This window comes from Triticum urartu, chromosome 3 (genome assembly GCF_003073215.2).
Source record: "Triticum urartu cultivar G1812 chromosome 3, Tu2.1, whole genome shotgun sequence".
Classification (NCBI taxonomy): domain Eukaryota; kingdom Viridiplantae; phylum Streptophyta; class Magnoliopsida; order Poales; family Poaceae; genus Triticum; species Triticum urartu.
In genome coordinates this window covers 734,583,985-734,604,799 of record NC_053024.1, presented here as the reverse complement: position 1 = coordinate 734,604,799, position 20,815 = coordinate 734,583,985, and the positions used below count along the sequence as shown (strand labels likewise).

General features: G+C 40.9%; 1 protein-coding gene and 1 pseudogene across 15 annotated transcripts; both read left to right on the top strand.

The window, feature by feature from the left end:
- Nucleotides 1-5,203: 5,203 nt before the first annotated feature.
- LOC125549527 lies at nucleotides 5,204-8,166 on the top strand (annotated as a pseudogene).
- A 3,440-nt stretch (nucleotides 8,167-11,606) lies between these two features.
- LOC125546303 lies at nucleotides 11,607-16,709 on the top strand. Of its 15 annotated transcripts, XR_007300566.1 has the most exons (6): nucleotides 11,625-12,062; nucleotides 12,282-12,350; nucleotides 12,949-13,040; nucleotides 14,602-15,356; nucleotides 15,735-15,812; nucleotides 16,146-16,709. XR_007300566.1 is itself a non-coding variant. In XM_048710525.1 (4 exons), exons 1-3 carry the CDS (start codon nucleotides 12,006-12,008, stop codon nucleotides 13,542-13,544), a joined length of 354 nt encoding a protein of 117 aa, XP_048566482.1. In that variant the 5' UTR covers nucleotides 11,609-12,005; the 3' UTR covers nucleotides 14,271-14,595. The 15 variants fall into 15 exon arrangements, 3 of the variants coding, with proteins under 3 accessions (XP_048566481.1, XP_048566482.1, XP_048566483.1); XR_007300573.1 differs by adding an exon at nucleotides 13,340-13,544 and having other exon boundaries at nucleotides 11,607-12,062; nucleotides 12,954-13,040; nucleotides 14,602-16,709; XR_007300568.1 differs by adding an exon at nucleotides 13,340-13,544 and having other exon boundaries at nucleotides 11,609-12,062; nucleotides 14,602-16,709.
- The last annotated feature ends 4,106 nt before the right edge of the window (nucleotides 16,710-20,815 follow it).

Genomic DNA, 20,815 nt, shown 5'->3' with positions numbered 1-20,815 from the left:
GGGGATAGTTAGTTAGATTTAGTGTGTGAGTAAAACTAGGATAGATAGATAACGTGTACTACCTCTGATTGGCTTTTGTTGAATGGATTGTGACTTATGTCATGCACTAAACTGAACAAGTGCCCATGCAGTTTCATTTTCTGAAGTTCCTTTTCATTAAACAAGAAAAACGAGGTTGGTCATCCATGATGCATTTATAGATCCATCTGATGATGAATCTCATTCCATCTTGAATACCCTTCTCTGCATTTCAAAGGTACTAGCTAGCATTACCGAGTTTGTGTTTGCCGATTAAGTTTTGAGATCAATAGCTATTATTTTTGTCCTGAATATTTTATATATGACAGGTTCTGTACATACTGGTTTCTAGATAAGTCAGCTATATATATAGTCTTGATATTTCATATATACCATCAATTTTTTGCCTCAAGCAATGAGATTAAAATCAGTTCTGTGTTGTGCAACAAATATCTTGACAGTGACCACTCCCAAGATTTAATTTTGGTAGTTATGTATGGTCCTAGCCATATTTGATAGCATACTGTAGTCAAGATATGGTCTGTACTGTCATTTTTCTTTTTGCGGTTAAAAGATATGACAATTCAGTTGTGCAAGAAGAATTTTAGTGGTTACTTCATTACTTTGGGTCATTAGTTTGGAGAAAACATTTTAGGCTTTCCCTTCTGCTGCTGTTCATGAGGATATCCCTTTTTTTTCTATTCTTGTGTTAATTAAGAACAGTTTGTACCATATTATTTGTAACTTTATCTCAGCTTTTTTGTTTACAAATTGATTTGTTGAACTTTTAGTGTAAGGAGATCAACTACCTCTGCTTGCATTGCTTGTTAGAACGCTTTGGTGAAGAAATGTGTAATATACGAGATTTCTCCTCTTCAGTTCGACTTAGTGACAAACAAAATAAAATAAATATAAGCCTTTTTAGATATTTCAATACGGACTACATAGGGATGTCGAAGTATATGGCAATGTCAATTCTAAGATTAGTTCTTAACTGCTTACTTTTATGGCAACCATTTTGTATCGTTCTGACCGCCAAAGTGCTTTTTCAGCTATGGTAATCACCATGCTTTTATTTTTGGCTTCTTATGCATAAGCTCTAATTTTTGTTTTTAGTATTACACAAACAGAGGAGTATTTATATTTGCAGCAGTGGATCATAATAGGTAAATGTTTTTGTAGAAGATAAGTCAGGTTTAGAACCTTTGAGTATGACAACTAAAAACTGAAAGTAAATCCATTGTATATATTCAAGAGTGATTCTATAGATATTTATGGCTACCCGCATAAGTTTAATTTAGTAAGGGATTATTTATTTTCCCTTGGTACACTACCTTCTAGCATATACATGCGTTTGTTGATTCTTGCAAGATGCATGCCTATGTCTGAAAATACAGTAAGCACCCCCTGAAGTTTAAAACTGCTGTGGTGTTGCTCTGTAAAAAATGTGCCATAGTCCGCTGGGAATCAAGCAAATAGATGTACTGCAGTCACATATGTTCAGATTAGGCCATTTGGCCATAACAGGTTGTAACTGATGCAATACCTCTACGTGGATGGATGCTAGTTACACTACCGCATACCTGCTAGCAATTTTTTCATCTTAGGACACTACCTTTTAGTATATGTTAGTATATGCTTTTGATTCTAGGTAGAACAGATCACATGCACCTAAGCTTCTTTTCCTGATAGCATAAAAGTAGAACAAGATTTGGTTGCTAGTGAATGAGTGCCTTGCTTACATGCTTGATCGAATGAAGTGGTGCAGTAACGTGAGGGTTAAAATGGACCATGCTTGTATGATCATTTACCAAATAGATTACATGCACATCGATACAATAATATTCAGGTTTCATCAACAGAACTAGAACCCTGAGAACTACCTTATTATTATTATGCAAAAAGACCAAATAAGCACTACATTTGTTGATGTATTGTTTCTTTCATATGCATGAACTATCGAGAATACTGGATTATTCTCTTTGTTTCCAGTTTGCTGTTCTTTTGGAGATTAAATCCACGGTGAACAATTGGGATTGTATATAACTAAAATAGATTTAGTTCGCAAACACTGAAGCATGTTTGGTTTCAAATGTTTCTTTGCTCAATGCAGGTCTTACAAAGAAGTTTAAAAGTAGGCTTCAATCCATGGAGATCTTGATGGAGCTGGAACATTGATGTAAGTTGTTTCTTGATATAATGTGAGATGAATATCAAATCTTAAATTGCAGTGTAAGCATGTATCATCTACACATACTATGTGGTAGAAATAATGATGAGAGGATGTCTATTGTGCTTCTTTTATGTTACAATGGAACTTTTTATTTCTATCTATGTACTCCATATAGCTTCCGCTGTACCTATCACTTGTGACAAAAAAAATCCATGTATACTAAAATTGCTTGTGCTATCACTTCCCCATGCAAGATTGCCAGCCACGAACGCGAAGAAGGCAGTACAGAGCGGCAATGCGTCGATCAAGGGCTGGTGCCAGAAGCGGGGCACCAAGGGGGGGCATGTGGTGTACACTGCCGAGTTCATGGTGGATGCCGGCTTCGGCGAGCCGGGCACTGTCGTGGTGGCCATCCAGAACCACCGTAAGTTCTTCCTCGTCGATGGCAGTGGGCTGCCTTGCGGCATCGTGCACTTCGCCTGCAAATCCTGGGTCCTCTTAAGCAACAAGGTATGTCTACTTCTTTTTTACTTTACGTTCAAGAAGACATGGACTTGTTAAATTTTTTTGGTAGCATTGGGTTATAGTCATGACTTTGTGCCCTGCTGCAGGACAGGTTTAATTCATTTTAGTCCTATATTATGATTCAAATAATTTTTCTTTTATGGTACTGTGAAATTGAATTGTACATAAGAAAAAAACACTTTCTCATACATTAACTTGATTTACAGGCGTGTTTCCTGTAATATTGAATTTAGGGACGTCCTAACATTAAATTTAGGGACGTCCTAACGTTACACAATTAACATACCCATATGTTTGTTCTGCTACATTAAGCCACAGAAGAATTCTTCTTCCAGACTATAGATTTAATAATGTTTGTACAGAAAAAGACACTTTCTCATACATTCGCTTGAATTACAAACCTGTCTCCTTTTTTTGCGAGTTACAAACCTGTCTCTCGTAATTACAAAATTTAGGGATACCCTGATGTTACACAATTAACAGACCTATTAAGCCACTGAAGAATTCTTGTTTGGCACATAAGCACTAAAACAGAGTTTGGTCGACTTGGCAATTTGGGATGGGAAGATGCTCGAAGGGGCGTGATGTGTAACAGGTTGTGCAAGACACCTAGACTAGGACGGTGGTCAGGTGACGGACTATACTCAATGGTAGTAAGTGTTTTCTTTCTATATTAGTTATGTATATGAACAGATATAAATGCAGTTGCCCCATGTTTCACATTAATGTTTCTTGTAGCACTGGATAACCTGGTTTGGCCAGCCAATAAGAGTCAATTGGACATAGGCAAGTACCCAGAGAGAGGATACATCAGGTCTGGTACTGAGATATGGTCTAAATGTTCCATTATATATGTGTTGGTACCTAGAGAGAGAATAATAGTCTCACATGAATGAATAATGTGTTGGTCTTTTTATAAGAGGTGTATGGATGTGATTTAAAAGAGACCAAAAAGTGTTTGATTAGTGCTATTGTTTGCAGCTATCAGTAAAGTTATGATATATTTTTAACCATTGTCGCTTGTCTACACTGTCAGCGCTTTAAAAGCTACGGAAGCTTGGTTAGTGCGTACAATAACGCCTCAAGAGGCGCCACTAGGTGGCGCCCCAACAACTAGTATGAAGGAAGGGTGGGGGATACCCCACAACATGGGGCGGATGAGAATGAGGTGCTTACAGAAAAAGAGAGGCTAATTTTGAGGCTATCGCGCAAATGAAACATAATAATGCACATGGGCCGGATGGATTTTCGATAGAATCTATCACAAGTGTTGGAAGATCATTAAGGGGGATCTTATGCCCATGTTTCAGGATCTGCTTAATGGCCAGCTTCAGCTTTTTAAACTTAACTTTGGGACAATCACTCTGCCCCCCAAGAAGGAAGAGGCAGTTCGCAATGAACAATTCAGATCAATTTATTTGCTTAATGTTAGTTCTATGTTTTTTTTTCTTAAAATGAATACTAATCGTCTCACACTGATTGCGCACTCTGTGGTCAAGCCAACTCAGACTGACTTGCGACGTCCATTTTATGCGACCAACAACAAGTATTGGAATGTGGCCAAGTCAACCACGTAAACTTCCACAAGTAAGTAGTGGAGTGTGGCCAAATCAAGCGCGTCAACGTCTTCTAGAGTCCTGGTGCGTACTCCCTCCGTTTCTAAATATACGACCTTTTAAAGATTTCAATATAGACTACATATGAAGCAAAATTAATGAATCTGCACTCTAAAATGTGTATATACATGCATAGGTAGTGCGTATTGAAATCTCTAAAAGGTCTTATATTTAAAAACGGAGGGAGTTCCATTCTCGTTCTCCACCATGTCTTGTTAGTTGGGACAAGTGTCACCATATGTTTCCACTAGCAAGCCATATAAGAGAAGGCCCCCCTGAGCCATTCACTTCACAACACTGTGAAATCCTCAAATACATGCGCTGATGTCTGAACAGAATCTCAAGTGCAATTGGGAGCTGTGAAAAGGGGTGTGGATCATGAGCATTTTGCCAATGATCTATGTACTACTCCCTTTGTTGGCACTCGAGTCACTAGGAAAGCTAGTTGCGTTAGCATCTAGAGGTGTAACAAGTTACAACCCTACAGGAGACTGGGAGCATTCACATGGCACGCTCCACGGTTGCCCAAAGAGTTGTGGCAATGTGAGCATCGGCTACCCCTTCGGCATCGGATCCAGGTGTTCCCGGGGGGCCGACTTCAACCTCACCTGCAACGACACCACGCATCCCCCTAGACTCTATTTGCGTGATGGCATCACCCAGGTGATTGGCTTTGAAGAATCTTTTTGGGGTAGTAACTCCATCGCAGCCTCCTTCTCGCATACCATCCCTATGCAACCTGGTGTCAGTGTCTACAACTTGTCTTTGAAACTGCCTGGGAAATCCTTCTCACGTGAGACCATTATTCTAAACATTACGGGCTGTGACCTCGGGATATACTCTATCGAAGATGATGTCACGAGGTTGATATGCAGCACTGTGTGCCTGGATCCAGGAATTCCAGAGATGGTGGCTATGCACAACTGTGAAAGTACTTCCGGATGCTGTCATCTTTATATGGAGGGTAACACTAGTTTTCACCTCAAACTTGTCAACAACCACAGCAAAAGCAACATTGATGCACTCTCTAACCACACCTCTAAGCTGTGGGATAGAATCAACATAGCTAGTGATGGGCCGAGTGGCCTTCTGCTATGGTGGCAGATAGTCGACCAATCCAACTGTGTTGCTGCCAAGAAAAACAGGGCAGACTATGCATGTATCAGTGAGCATGCTGAGTGCTTTGACGGAAGCCATGGCTACAACTGCATGTGCAGCATTGGCTATACAGGCAACCCCTACTTTCCAGATGGTTGCTCCAAGCTCGACAACAGAGGTAAATCCTCTTTTCCTAATCTGGCGACCAAACATACAACTATTAAGAATTTTGTGCATTGATAGTACATGCTAACTTTTGACTGATTAAACTAGGGTATAATCCAATTCCGAGCAGGGCTGATTGCACCCGTTGGTGTGGTAACGCTACTGTGCAATTCCCATTTGGCTTAGAAGAGGGTTGCTTTGCAAGTGAAGATTTTCACCTCAACTGCACAAATACTACGTCATCAGCTGCCCTGATCTTGTTGGAGGCGAAACAGGTCATCAGCATAAATATTGACGAAGGGACCGTTAATGTCACCAGTCTTGACCAACAAGGGATATACAGCTTGACTGAAAATTTTGTTTTTCCTATTCCTGGGTCATTCTCCTCTGCGCAATGGGTTGCTGCTAATCTAAGTTGTTTAGAGGCCCAACAGAATAGCTCTAGATATGCTTGCATGAGTATCAATAGCGAGTGCGTGGAAGTAAGTGTTAAAGACCTTGATTCTGTTGATAGAGTCTATGTTGGTTACCGTTGCAAATGCTCAGATGGCTTCCAAGGAAATCCATACATCCAAACCGGTTGTCAAGGTATCGCCCCCTATGTAGGATTTTTTTCGGGAAAACGCAAAGGGCTTGCGTTTCATTGCATTGGAAAGATAGAAAGTTATTTACAATCCTCCTAAGAGGCAAAGTTCATGCCGGAGCAGTAGAAACTAGTGTACATCCCAGGTGGTGGGTAGGATGACCCGCAAGCCACGAGCACCAGCTCGTGCCCATTGCTCGGCCTCGTCCTTGATCCTAGAGACCAGGACTGGGACAAGAGGTTGGGCATTGCTCGTGCCCCCTTTGTAGGCTTAGAAATGTACTACTAGCTATCTGTTAACTGCCTCAGAGATAGTTTTACAGATGTATAAAAACATGTGCTATTTCAAAAAGTTGCTTATTATTATTAGACAGTGATATTATTTTCCTAATTCTAGTTTGTTTTGTCATTCGTGTAGGTTTAATTTAATTGACTGACTTACCTTTGATATTAACTAAATGCTGTACAGTCTTCCGGTTTCCATGTCATAGATTTATCGACGCGCCTTATTAGAATTTTGTTAATTTGAGATATCAATGAATGCTTACAACCGAACAAATGTAAAGGGATCTGTCATAATACCAAAGGAAGTTTTAGTTGTACTGAATGTCCTCGCAAGACTGAGTATGATCCACTAAAAATGCAGTGTACTAAGAGGCAACAACCTCTGCTCTTAGGTAAGACTATTATTGTTACATTTTTTATAAACAAGATAGAACAGAAACTTAAAAGAGCTTAATGCCTACAGGTATAACTATTGGGCTGTCCTGTGGCTTCGGCATTCTACTTCTGAGCTTCAGTGCAGTACTTATCACTCGTAGGTGGAGAAGAAATGTTCAAAAGAATCTACGGAAGAACTATTTCCGGAAGAACCAAGGTCTTCTCCTAGAAACACTAATATCATCGGATGAAAGTGCAAATGAGAATACAAAGATTTTCTCGTTAGAAGCACTGGAGAAGGCAACAAATAAATTTGATTCTACACGTATCATCGGCCATGGGGGTTATGGTATGGTTTACAAAGGCATATTATCTGATCAGCGTGTCGTTGCAATAAAAAAGTCTAAGGTCATTGAGGAGTGTGAGATCAACCAATTCATCAATGAAGTCGTAGTATTGTCCCAGATAAATCACAGAAATATTGTTAAGCTCTTCGGATGTTGTCTTGAAACGGAGGTTCCACTATTAGTGTATGACTATCTAATGGCTCACTATCTCAGGTTCTTCATGCCGATTCAATTGATGTCTTTTCTTTGTCTTGGGTTGATTACTTAAGGATTGCCCTGGAAACAGCAGGAGCTCTATCTTATCTCCACTCTGCAGCTTCAATATCAATCTTCCATCGTGATGTGAAATCTTCAAATATACTCTTGGATGGGAACTACACAACTAAAGTGTCAGATTTTGGTGCATCCAGACTGGTTCCGATTGATCAAACACACATTGTCACAAATGTGCAAGGTACATTTGGGTACTTAGATCCAGAGTATTTCCATACCAGGCAGCTGAACGGGAAGAGCGACGTGTACAGTTTTGGTGTGGTACTAATGGAGTTGCTTCTCAGAAAGAAGCCTGTTTTTACAAGTGAATCAGGCACCATCAAGGGCTTGTCAAGCTATTTTCTCCAGAAGTTCAGTGAGGGGAGAATCACGGGTATTGTTAGTTCCCAAGTCTTGGAGGAGGCAACTGAGGAAGTGATCAATGGTGTCGCCTCTCTTGCAGAGCGGTGCTTAAGACTGTGTGGCGAAGAAAGACCCACCATGAAACAGGTGGAGACGGAACTACGGACTCTACGGACAAAACAGATGAACGCATCTCAGGCAGATCTAAGGAATGAAGAACATATGCAACCAAGGTCATTAAATCGAAGGAGTAGAGCTGCTTGCCAATCTTCTGCGGCGGGATTGGGCGAGAGAGCCGGAGTGCAGTCAGGAGGCTGTTATAGCTTGGAGGTAGAGTACATGGCATCTGCTAGCATTCCACGCTAGATGCATATGTTAAGCTCATAATAATGGATGCTTTTGTTTCATTTTTGTAAGCTGATGCAAAAATGGATGATTTTGTTTTCTCTTATGTAAGTTGTGTCTGCGCTTGTATCCATGGGAAACAATGTTACGTAGGTTGGTATTGTAAGTCAATTTATTTCCAGATAATTAAAGGGCGTCGTGATTGTATTGAGTTTTCCGATGGGAATTGTGCTTGTTTATGAAAACTGGCACTAGTAGAAAACGGGCCTTTTGTCCCGGTTCGTAAGGGCCTTTTGTCCCGGTTCCTGAACCAGGACTAAAGGGTCGTTACTAATGCCCTGACCCTTTAGTCCCGGTTCTAACCAGAACCGGGATAGATGGGCCTCCACGTGGCCTGCACGCTGAGCCCAGGCAGGAGGGCCTTTGGTCCCGGTTCGTGGCACCAACCGGGACCAATAGGCCTCCACGCGTCAGCATTTCTGTGGCTGGGTTTTTTGTTTTTTTTTGAAGGGGGGGGTTGGGGGTTTTGGGGGGTTAATTTAGGTATTTCATATATGTGTTAGATAGCTAATTAATAGAGAGAAGTGTCCTCTCTTATGTCCGTGCTTGGTCGACGCTACGTACTATACATACGTATAGAGAGGACTAGACACGCTAGCTAGCTAGTAAGCAAACGAAGGAAACAGAAGATCGTTATGAACATATATGCATACAGAGAGAAGTGATATCGACCACCTCTCCTTCTCCGAGAGATTGGTCGAACAACAAGTTCTCGTATATCTATCGTCCGACACTACCGGCTACATATATACAATAATTATCTCTTACAAATATAATCTCCTACATTATGGACGCATGGTCCACATAATATTCTCCGTCTTCAGCGATCACGTGGTCAAGAAAGAATGCCGCCAATTCCTTTGAATAGCTCGCATGCGATTTGGTGCTAGGAGTTCATCCCGCATCCGGAACATCTAATTTGAAGAAGGGGGTCAATACATATATATATATATATATGAATGAATGAAACTCAACACAAATGATGGTAATAAAATAAAATTGTGAATATTGTTATTTACGCACTTCATATTGTTCGTCAGAGTACGCGCCCCGCTCACAGGTCGTGTGGCGGATGGACTCGCAGACGTAGTATCCACAGAAATTATTACCTTGTTCCTGCCACAACCACTTTACAAGAAATAGAGGTCAATCAAACTGATAAGCAAGAATGCCAAATGGTATTGATGAAACTAGCGCTTGAATCACTAGGAGATGCGTGGAACATGCTACTATAGTACTTACTTTCGGGTGTCTAAATTGCAGCTCCTTCGGCAGTCCCGGAGCTTTTCTGGTGAATTTTCTTCAAACCCTGCCGGACAAAGAAAACAATTACTTGATATCAGGAAATGAACAAAGTTGCTGATATGGTGGATAATGATCGATTTAACTTACTTCTGGAGGATTTCAGTCATGTCCGCATACTCCTGGGGATCTTTTCGCCTAGAGTCCAAGACAGTTACTACTCCCTGCTCAAGCCTAATCTCTAGGAGAATATAGTGGTACCTGCGCACGCATGCATATGTTGAGCTCATAATAATGGATGCTTTTGTTTCATTTTTGTAAGCTGATGCAATAATGGATGATTTTGTTTTCTCTTATGTAAGCTGTGCCTGCGCTTGTATCCATGGGAAACAATGTTACGTAGGTTGGTATTGCATTTATTTCCAGATAATTAAAGGGCGTCATGATTGTATTGAGTTTTTCGATGGGAATTGTGCTTGTTTATGAAAACTGGTTGTTATTACCTTTGGGATTCTATGTTCATTGTGTTGATGACATGTTTATGAGACATGTCGTGGATTATCTCAAGGTCTGTAATGAATTGAGCATCCATGACCATGCTGCATCGTGTTCTTTGATTCAGTCTTGCCCCTGTATTTTTGCTTAGTCATTATGTAATTAGTGGCTGCATTTGTATGTTTTTCGCCTTCTCTTGGCGTTTCTTCTTCTGAATACAAATACATCACACATTCTTGCAAACAAAACAAGAACACCAAAGCAAGAACAAAGAAAATCAAATCGAGACCGGAAGGAAGTAATACGCAAGAGATCCATCGTCCTCTGATTTGACTATGCATGGATCCACAATGTTGTTTCATGCATGAATAGATTATTAGTAATTTCTGGGCACGAAATTTTACTATTTTACAAAAAAAAATATAGGAAACAAACGGGCATATCTCTACTTCTAATGGACCAATTGGTTGAATAGTCCCCCCACTTTCAACCGGTTTAATTTCAACCGGTTTATTTTCAACCGGTTTTGTCCCATCAAATTACCCCCACCCCACGCCCACCCACCGAACCCCACTCACACACGTACCCAAATAAACAGCGCCCTGCCGCCGATCAGGATCGCCCTGACGCCGATCCCCATACCCCATACCCCGCCGCCGATCCCCATACCCCGCTGCCGATCAGATCTGCGCACTCCACAGCGCCGCCGCCGCGGAACGACTCGACAGGGCCGCCGCCACGTTTCTGGATCGCTGGCAGTTTCTGGATCCCGCGCCGCCGCGCCGCCGCCACGTTTCTGGATCGCTGGCAGTTTCTAGATCGCGCGCCGCCGCGCGGAACGTGCGATCAGCGACGCTGTACGGTTTCAACCCCAGGTATGTTTACGTGTACAGATCAGGGCGATCCTGATGGACTCGTGTTCAAACTAAATCTAGACTTCATTTTCCACCTCCGCCGCCGGCCGCTACAGTCAATTTATGTGCAAAAGTTACAATGATATTAGCACTGCAAATCATCCATACAAGTGTCTCTAGCATCACTCTGTGGTCACAGGAGAGCTCTGTTTGTCAGATCCCACCACTACTCAAAAGTTCTCTAGAGGAACAAGGGCTGAAAGATCACATGAGTAGTAGTTCTGTCAAAAAATCCTCTCTAGCATTGCTAAGGTTCAACAGTAAGAAATCTGACAGAACAAGCAAAAAGAAGAGCCATGGGTATTTCTCTGTTGGAATGTGAAATCCTTTTGACCGAAAAACATACAAACATGCATCAAGCTATTCCCAGTGACACCCGCATAGTACAAAGCCTTTAGCTAACTGTAAAAAGGGAAAAACAACATGAGTAGAGACTAGAAAATTAGTGTTACCTGAGATAGATAAATGCATCAAAGCTATTTACTGTGACACATTGAACATATAAATCCAGCTACCCAACCCGTCATTTTAGCGCCATCCCCGTTTCAAATTCATCCTAAACACTCGATTTGCCTCGCTGGCCAGCGACGTCGTACCTTTCATCGTGGTGGTAAACATCCGGTCACTCGTTCTTCCGTACTCCAAGTAACCGGGCTAGAGCGACTGACACATGGGCCAGCCTTGCGCGCGGCCAGCCTCGCAGCGGCCGGTGTGTGCGTGCTTCTGTCCGGGTGAAAAGCAGGGCGAATCGATCGTGGGTTGGCAGGGTGTTTTTTTACAGTCATCGTTTGCACCCATCGGCCACCCGTGAAAATATCTCCTCTCCCTTGCCTTCTCTCACGTGCTCTCCCCTCCCCTGATCCCCTCCTTCCCTACCGTCAAGCCGCCGGCTCCACGCAGCGGCCGACGCGGCCTTCTCTCCCCGGCGCTTGAGGTACAGCAGCGGCTGCGGCACTTCTCGGCCCAGCCGGATCCGGTGCAGGTCGCCGGCATCACGCGCCGCGTGCCGTGATTCTGGATCGGGCGCAGATCTTGCCACCTATCCTCCTCTCTCTCTCCCATGTCGACATTGTTGCAAGGAGCAGGGGAGATAGGTGCCGAGGACAAGAAGCAACGGGTTGGTCAGGGTGGGCTTGAGCTGCCGGGGAGATGGAGGAGGCCGTCGTGGTTCGTCATGGAGGCGGCGCCGCCGGCAAGCTAGTTGAGGTACGTGTCAGATCCGTTGGTCCTTATAGTTGTTCGTTCTCCTAATCTCCTCACAGACCATGTGTTTCCCCTTTCTTCCCTCAATGTGACGGGGAATACATCGTTCCTACCTATATTACTACTGGCTTGCAATCTTTAAGGAGATTTTAATATGTTTGTCATTCATATATCTGGCCTTGTGTGACGATTTTTTTGTTAATTGCCAATGCTTTATTTCAGAAAACCAAATCTGCACCATGCCGCCTCACCCTCTCAGATTACTGTTTCATCCCTTTGATAGTTTTTTAGGTTTGTCCTTGTCCTTCTTCCCTTAGCGCTGCACTTTTCTACCCTATATTGTTTACTGCTTATTATCGTGTTAATTCCTTTCTATTCCTGGTTTTTCCAGGTGTCGTGTTTGTGTGTTTGTTTTTGTGGTGCTGCTTATATGTGTGACTACCGTATGATCGTATATATATGCTGAAAAGTAAAATGATTTTTCCTTTGCACAATACATAATTTGCAGTGAGATGGTAGTACATCAGTGTATTTACAGGAAAAAACGATGGTCGTATATATGCTGAAAAGAATTAAGGCTGAAAAGAAAGAACATTCATCTACTATTTCTTGATGTATGCTATCGTATATTGCTTCTCTACTTGCTCAAAATCAAATTTGCATCTATGAGAAGGTAAGAAATTAAGGCCAGCGAGATGGCAGTAGATTGGCATGTTTACAGAAAAAACAAATAGCCATGCAAGCTTGAAAGAACACCTTTTTACTATTCCTTGCTATATGCATATTTCCCATCTTCTTCCTTCAGAATCAAATGTGCCTACTAAAGGATAAGAAATGAAGGCTGCAATCTAAGAATACTTTTATTTGCCATTCTGAATTTCTATCACAGCACAGAGGAATGAGGAATGGATACATGAGGCATGGCGTAAGCGTAGGGGTCAGCCAGGGCACGACGCAAGAGTCTGCCCATCTCCTCTCAAAGTTAGTTCTTGCTCTGTCCCCACTACCTCGCCTGCCAACTCTCTGATAGAGTATTTTATTTCTGCAATGTATTATATTCTTTGAAGCAATTGCAAATTTTTCATAGCTTCTTGGCATACTATGGATTTAATTCTTTGCGAGAACAAGCAAAAGATAGTAGCAGTTTCTTTCAGATACAATTTCGGAAAGGTTTGCCGACTAAATGTACAAATATGAGCAAAAGGGGCCATGCTAATTAATGTTGGCCAGGCTCAGGAGTAAAGTTATACAGATTTTGATTTGCAAGTTATTTTGTCCAGCACGAAAGGCACTAATGCGTCCCGAAAACCTAGCGCACAAAGGACCAATCCTTCCCTTCCTCGAGCCCCATTCGAGTCCGCGCTGTTCAGCATCTCCAGCCTCCCCTGCTCCTCGACCCTCCGGCCCCACGGCCTCTCGCGCTGCCGCCTTCTTCCCTGGACGTCTTCCCCGACGCTCGTGGTGCAGCAGCGGCCATTGCAGTAGGTTAGTTAAGCTTGCTTGCCTAACCTGCTATGGATGAATGGTGTGTCTCACCAGGAAACATTAGATTAATGAATTACTTGGTCTCTACAAATTTCGAAATATTGGTTCGGGATATATTAATTTCCACTCCTTATTGTTCATGGCATAAACAAGCACTATAAAAGGTCACAAGTAGAAACTTAGGTCAAGTTATTGCTGGATGTAGCCTGCTTTGTTCAATTGAAATATATTTGCAACATGAGCTGGTTGTTGATCGTTACTCTCGATTGAGGAATGGGAAAAAAATCACATCTTGTGGTGTTTACTACTTTTTGCATTGTCAAATTGAAAATGTTCTGCAAAAAAATAGTAGGTTTCCCTTTCAATAGTTCATTTTGTCAGTCCAGTTGTATCGACAGTTCAATTTTTGTTGGTCTGGGCATAGCAAGGGAGGTCCCCCATATTTGATGAGTGGCTTGAAGCTGAACTTCTGTATTTACCTGTACTTCCTATGCATCTAATATGACCTATAAATTTAAACAGAATTTCATGAGTTGCAAGTTGCAGCTTATTTTCTTGTACAGTCTTGCTATTTGATTATTCTCCTTATGCCTCCACCCTGTAATATTCTCCCAATGGCCGATCCATGAACTCACAGAAAACATTAGGTTCTATGCCAAGTTGTTGGCACCGTATATATACTGAAAGTGGAGTGGTAATAGTTGAACTTTTTTCTTCCCCTTGTAGTAACACAGACGTCGGTAGCAGGAGAAAGTATGTGACTTGGTTGAGTCAACCAAGAAATATGGTGGTACAATGCACATATTTCCCTCGATGCATGTCTCCGGCGACCCTGAGTATAAATACTGCTATCATTTCTTACTGCACACTCTTTATTCAGAGGTGCTCTGAATTAGAACTCCCCATTGGCATATCTGCAGTTCCATGCTATACATCCCCCAAATGACGAAAATTAAGTTCAGGGGCATGTTTTTTTATATATGCTTGACTTAACTGGAGCTTAAATTTGTCATTTGTTTAATTACCAATCTGATTTATTCTTGACTCTTGATTGCAGCCGCTGGAACTGATGGATATTGACATGGGTAACAAAATAGTTGAAAGATTTTGTACCGACGAGGCTCTTGAGACTACAAACATTTCTTCACTCCTTGTACGAAAGGATTCTAGGACTAAGTTATAGGATTTTATATTTTAGTCGGATATTCCTTCTGTTAATATGTGCTCCTGTGCAATTTTTCATAGGCTTCTCTTTCCTTTTTCTGGTTACGATTTACAAAGCTGAGCAATAGTTTCTCTACTAATATAGCTTGTGTGAAAAACATCCGTCTTTAGGATGCTTTTGCGGCATGTGTAACTGCCTCACATTAGCCTATGCTTCTATCCGAGTTGTTTACTACTAAGACCATAATGGATCATGCTTTTTAACTGGCATATAAGTGTTGATGGAAAATGATGTCTTATTTTTTGCCTGGTAAATTTTAATCGGCGCATGCAATCCATGCTTCCCAGTCTTTGGTGACAATGTTGTCAGGCCTAAAAATAGAAGTTTTCGATTTCCTCTCTCTGGTTTTTAGTTGGTTAGATGTTAATGCGTGGAAATGTATATGCTGATTTTTTTTCCTGTTTTAATAAATTGCTAATACGTGGATCTTGTCTGCTTTGCATGGACTATAGTATATATTCACAGACTTTGTCTGCTTGCTTCAAAACTAAAATGTGACTTTTACTTGCCTATTACCAAAGAAGATTTCATGCATGCCACATCAAGTCGCCACAGATGCCTCCAAGTGAAATTTCAGCGACGACAAGGTATATTTTCCCCAACACCTGATCTTCTTTAATCAGACCACCGTTCATTATTGCGTATAGGCTTCTTACTCTGTGCCTGAATAAGCGATTGGTATCCACATGTTTGTTTCCATGTGTTCTACTGTCTTTCTAGTACTTGAAGCATAGTATGTTCATGTGTGCGACTACAGTTCCAGCGAGTTGGAAGTCCTGTTGTTCTCAAAGTTTGCATCATATGCCCTTTAGAGAAATCTTTATTGAACATTTTAATTTTCCTCATACATGCTTATCATTTGGCATCATGTTATTTTGTGACACAGTAACTGAATATGCACACAAGAGGATCCCTCTGGATGTGTAGGAGGTATGAAGTAATAGCCATTTTTTTTCTCTGTGTAGATTTGGCATCATATTGCCCAGTAACTGAATATGCACGCAGGAGGATCACTCTGGATGATGGAAAATGCATTATCCGTGGTAAGAAGCTAACGGTGTCGCCCCATTTATACCACATTTAGGCATGATAATTAAATTAGCCTTCAAATTAAATAGATGTCCGCATTCATGGGTACATAGATGAGCTGAGCTACTATTTTCTTGTTTGGGAATGAGGTAACACTATACAAACAGCATGTTGACACTCTGAACAGCTTAATACTAGACGGAAACAAAATTTCTCTTCCTACTATGTCTGTACCATGAACAAGATGTTCGCAACAAGTGGTCAACAAATGGTATTCTGTTCCTGTCCTTTCTCCTTTTTATGAATCTTCATAGTTGCATCTTAACCATGCTTAATATCTATTGCAGTACTTTTCCACTCACTTCACACAAGAATATCTCAAGGGGCACATGCATGAAGAGCATACTAATTTGCTGATCAAAGCTGGAAACAGACCTGCCATCGTCATTGCTCGGCTTATCATACAATCACAAGAAGCTGGACTCAGTTCTTTGACATCGCAAATATGAAAGGAGGAGTGTCATATGCATTTGTCTTTGAGGAATTGGCGGGAGAACTCATATCATCGTGCACTCCCTTTGATAGCGTCATGAGCAACCACTGCCATCATCTCATAATATAGCTCAGGTTCAAGACCTAGGTCATGCACTACTTTTCTCGACCATATAATGTGCTCTGCGTCACCTTATCCTTTCAGTTCCAGTACTTCATAATATAGAGTAGATGAAACATCTTTTTAAATTGGTGTGGAAATACCAATGCAGATGGAGCTATGTAATCCAGCTTGCTTTCTATCATGAGTTGGTCTCATGACTTTGTTTTTAGCCATCTTGGTACCATGCAATGGAATATATAACACTATGTTTGAACATCGTATCTAAATATTATCTAAACACTCTTGCTTGGTTCCCTCTCGCCCTTTGCACCATCGGCACAACGGGTAAACCAATGTATGCTATTATCAAGCTATCTTATTACTTCCTTTTAGTCTATCATGGTATCATCTATATTGTAATTAATGGGATATAAGTATCCATGAAGTTGGTTCAAAATCAGTCACATGTGCATGGGCTTGATCTCGCTTTTTGCGCCATGGGCGCAACTGGTCATCTAGTACACATTAAAATCCCAGTAAGCTCACTGTAAAACTGGGAGCAGCAAACAACTTAAAAGGCTATGTTTCAAAATTACTATAGCCTTGCAGGATAATTACAGTTCTTATTGCTCTGTAAATAATAAAGAAGATGCACTATAAAAACACAACAGTAGTTTAGTATGGAGCAGCAAACAACTTGAAAACTATGGTTCAAAATTACTGTAGTTTTGCATTAGAATTACAGTTCTTGTTGCACTGTAAATAACACAGAAGATGCATTGTAAACAAACAACAGTAGTTTAGTATCCAGCAGCAAACAACCTGAAGACATGGTTCAAAAATACTATAGCTTTGCATGAAAACTACATTTCGTGGCGGCGGCCCTAAATAATACAGAAGATGTTCTGTAATGCAACAGTAGTTTAGTTTCAGGTAAAAACACTCAGAAATAAACTATAGTCATGAACCATGTGATCTACCGTATAGTCTAGCTTGGGAATGCACTGGTCAAAAAGTTACATTTCTTGCAACCATAGTCTTCAAATAGCGAGTGAAGGGGCCTTGCAAATTACATCTTTTTTACACTGTAAATGGCACATAAATGCACTGTAAAAAAAGTTAAACCTTCAAGGGGCCTTGCAAATTGTAGTAGCCCTGCTTGGGATTACATTTTTCACCACATTGGAGAAAAACTTCCCAGAATAGCGAGTAAAGGTTGTTGAAACTGGAACATTGGTAGATCTCTTTGCACTTGAAAATAAAAACTCAGAAATAATTGATAAAAATAGAAGTAACAGTACTCGGACAACATGACACAACATTGGTCACATGGTTCATGATATTGTAGAAAAGAGGGGTGTTCCAAGCATAAGAGGGGTGTTCTACGGGGCTGTTTGGATTACTACCAAAATCGGCCATGCCAAAATTTTGGCTAGCCCATGAGATTTGGTGGTTGTTTGGATCGATGCCAGGGATTTGGCTCACCCGGCGACCTGGGCGTCCGTGCGTGTAAATCTCTCCGATGTGCGGGCAAAGGCGTGGGCTAGCAAAAGCTTCGCCAAAAGATTGGCGTGCTGTTTCTCGGTGGACCCTACCAGGTGCATGCGGTAGTAATAGTTTTTTTTGTGATGGATCCGGTGGGATAGAAGCGATTTTGTTGGCTGTAACAAATCACCGGTCACCCAGCGCTTCTACCTCAAAAGAAAAAAAGACACGTGAGTCAAGTACATGTGCATGCTGTATGTTTTGGGTTCCAACTTGCGATAATCACGCTTTCTCAGAAACGAAAACTTCAAATAATTGCGTGACATTCTTTTGGCATATTCTCGTATAGATTTTTGCATCTAAGGTTTAGTTATCTGTACACCTTTTCAATTCTAGATAATAGATGAATTTGAATATAATCATCATGTCAATTTGGTCACAAACCAAACAAAGGTCTCTTTTGCCAAAATTTTGGAGGATACAATGGCCACAATCCAAACAACATCAACTTGCCAAAATTTTGGGCATGCCCTTGGTTTGGTCATGCCAATTTTTTGGTGGGGCGTGCAGGGGCACAAACCAAACAGACCCTACATTTTTGTGAATAGTAGCCTAGGAGGGTTTTCAGGAGATGGCAGGCACGTCGTGGGAGATGCCTGCAGCCATGTAAATCTTATACATATTGTTTATCCCCTTCTATAAAACTAAGGGATGCCTTTCATGTGCTCTCGATAACAATCTTTAGTAGGAGAGCCACAATATGTCCCTGTGTTTAAGTGGGCCAGGGCAGACCATCTGGGCTTTTTTCGTCACACTACAGTACTAAAGCCTAACGCTTTCGAGGTAGAGATCTAAATAGTTGATGGCCAAAAGCATGGTTAGCGCGTGGCGCTTGCCAGATTAGAATTTTCAGTAAGTAATATCGTATCGTATAACTTCATCCATACACGCACTGTTATACGATACGATGTATACTTTCAAGCCAGCAATCGAATGGTCATAAGGCACGTACCTTCAATTGTCACCAATCTTCAAGTTCACACAGGATCCACAGTTCTCTGTCATGCTCAACATGTTTCTGATAAAGCAATGATTATCTTGTATGTGTTCCCGAATATAGTAGACAAAATTAGTCCCCTCCAAACTGTTTTCTTATTGACTACATAAAGTACAAGTTTGACCCAGGGTGTTCCGACAATTATTATTCGTTACCAACATTTTCCAATTTTAGTTGGTGAGGAAGAAAATTATTATAAAAGTTACCCTAAGGGAGACACATCTTCTTCTAATTTAATATAATTCAAAATATGATGTTCACCAATTATGAACTATATCAAACAGAATATACATATGTGTAAGTAAAAATAAATTAAAAGAGGCACTAACGAATGGTTCATAGGATGAAAAAAAACAATATGCATTTCAATTTGTGTTATATAAAAATAGTAATCTCAATATTTGTTAGCTTATTTACATTGAATTTACGTACTTTGTAAACTCGCTATTGATGGAAAAACATATCAATATGTTTATTAGCTGTGTATATCTTGAGAATATTATGCAGAGATTTTATAGTCAGACAGAATTAATGATAAGTATATTAATTTTTTGGTAAGTTAATATCTCTGGCATCTTTTCTAAATTATTAATAGGTGTGTATTTGATATGAAAAGGAAATAGATCCTTTCCATACAGAGATATTAACGGCATGACTGGATCAATGCATGATCTGATACCCAGATGTCCTCCGCATGGCCTACTATATATATGTTACCATTAAAATACTATGCCATCCCTCCTCTCCCTCCTTACTGTCCCTTTGCCCAGACCAGGAGGATGATTTCCGAGGACTACGTTGTGTAAGCAAGAACCATCAAGATTTGGAGTTCCTCTCGGTATGTTAATTTCTGGATCCTTCTCTTATATAATAGCATGTTATTTATTAGATTAATAGTTTTTATATGTTTAGTTATACCATCAAATCCCAGATAAAGAACACCATTGCAGATTATGCAAGCTTATATAAATATCATACCCAATTAATTTGTTTGTAGTGGGCTGGTTTTATCCATGCCTGTCTTGTAAGTCCATCTTAGTGATTCCATCAAGGAGCTCTCAGCGAGAATATCTAGGCTTGGGAAAGATTGTCATGAGAAACGTAAAACAGTTAAGGTATGTGCATAACTACAGGTAATAGATGATAACACCTAAAAAGTCTTCCTTTTGAAATCTTTAAAAATGTACACAAGATGTTCTAAAATAAAAATATATTGTGAAGATTTACAATCAAAGACTGTTTTGTCTATAACAAACTCATATTCCCAAGATATTCATCATGGTGATGCACATGGTACATAGGGAACAACAACCATTGACGATGATAGTATTACCAGGTTGTACTTTATAGATTTATTAACTGTTAGCTATCTAGAAGCTGTCGCGCGCTTTGCCGCGCCGTTCTTCATTCGCTGGGTCAAAAATTGGAAGCACTCAGTTAATTAATATACAAAAGTTAGCTGGAGATCATTTAGCACATTAGAGAAGTGGAAACTCAGTCTTTCCAAGAAACTAAGATCACAAGACTTGACAGAAAATCAAAATTGTAGCCTTTCTATGCCTGGCAATGGACCATCAGGAAGGTCTAGCACATATACAATTAGTAAATAACCCGAGCATACACCTAGAGTAAAGGCATCTCGAACATACACGTAGAGAAGAGGCACAAAGACTGATTGGTACTTCCCTTTAACATCCAGTGGGTGCTTACAACTAACCAACGAGAAACGAACTTGCTACTAGATCCATTAGAGATTAAACAGAAGCTTTTAGAGAGGATGACTCATCTTAGCACCGTCGTAGGTCCGGCCGGTGACAGCGTTGGGGACTTGTGACGAACTGGCAAAGCACACCATGCCGCAGAGTTGGGGATTCGTCGCT

Coding starts and splice junctions, on each gene's coding strand:
- LOC125546303 (XM_048710524.1), top strand. CDS start 12,006: ATGGAGGAGGCCGTCGTGGTTCGTCATGGAGGCGGCGCCGCCGGCAAG. Junction 12,063..12,948: donor CCGCCGGCAAGCTAGTTGAG/GTACGTGTCAGA, acceptor TTTCTATCACAG/CACAGAGGAATGAGGAATGG. Junction 13,041..14,270: donor TCTGCCCATCTCCTCTCAAA/GTTAGTTCTTGC, acceptor TTCCCCTTGTAG/TAACACAGACGTCGGTAGCA.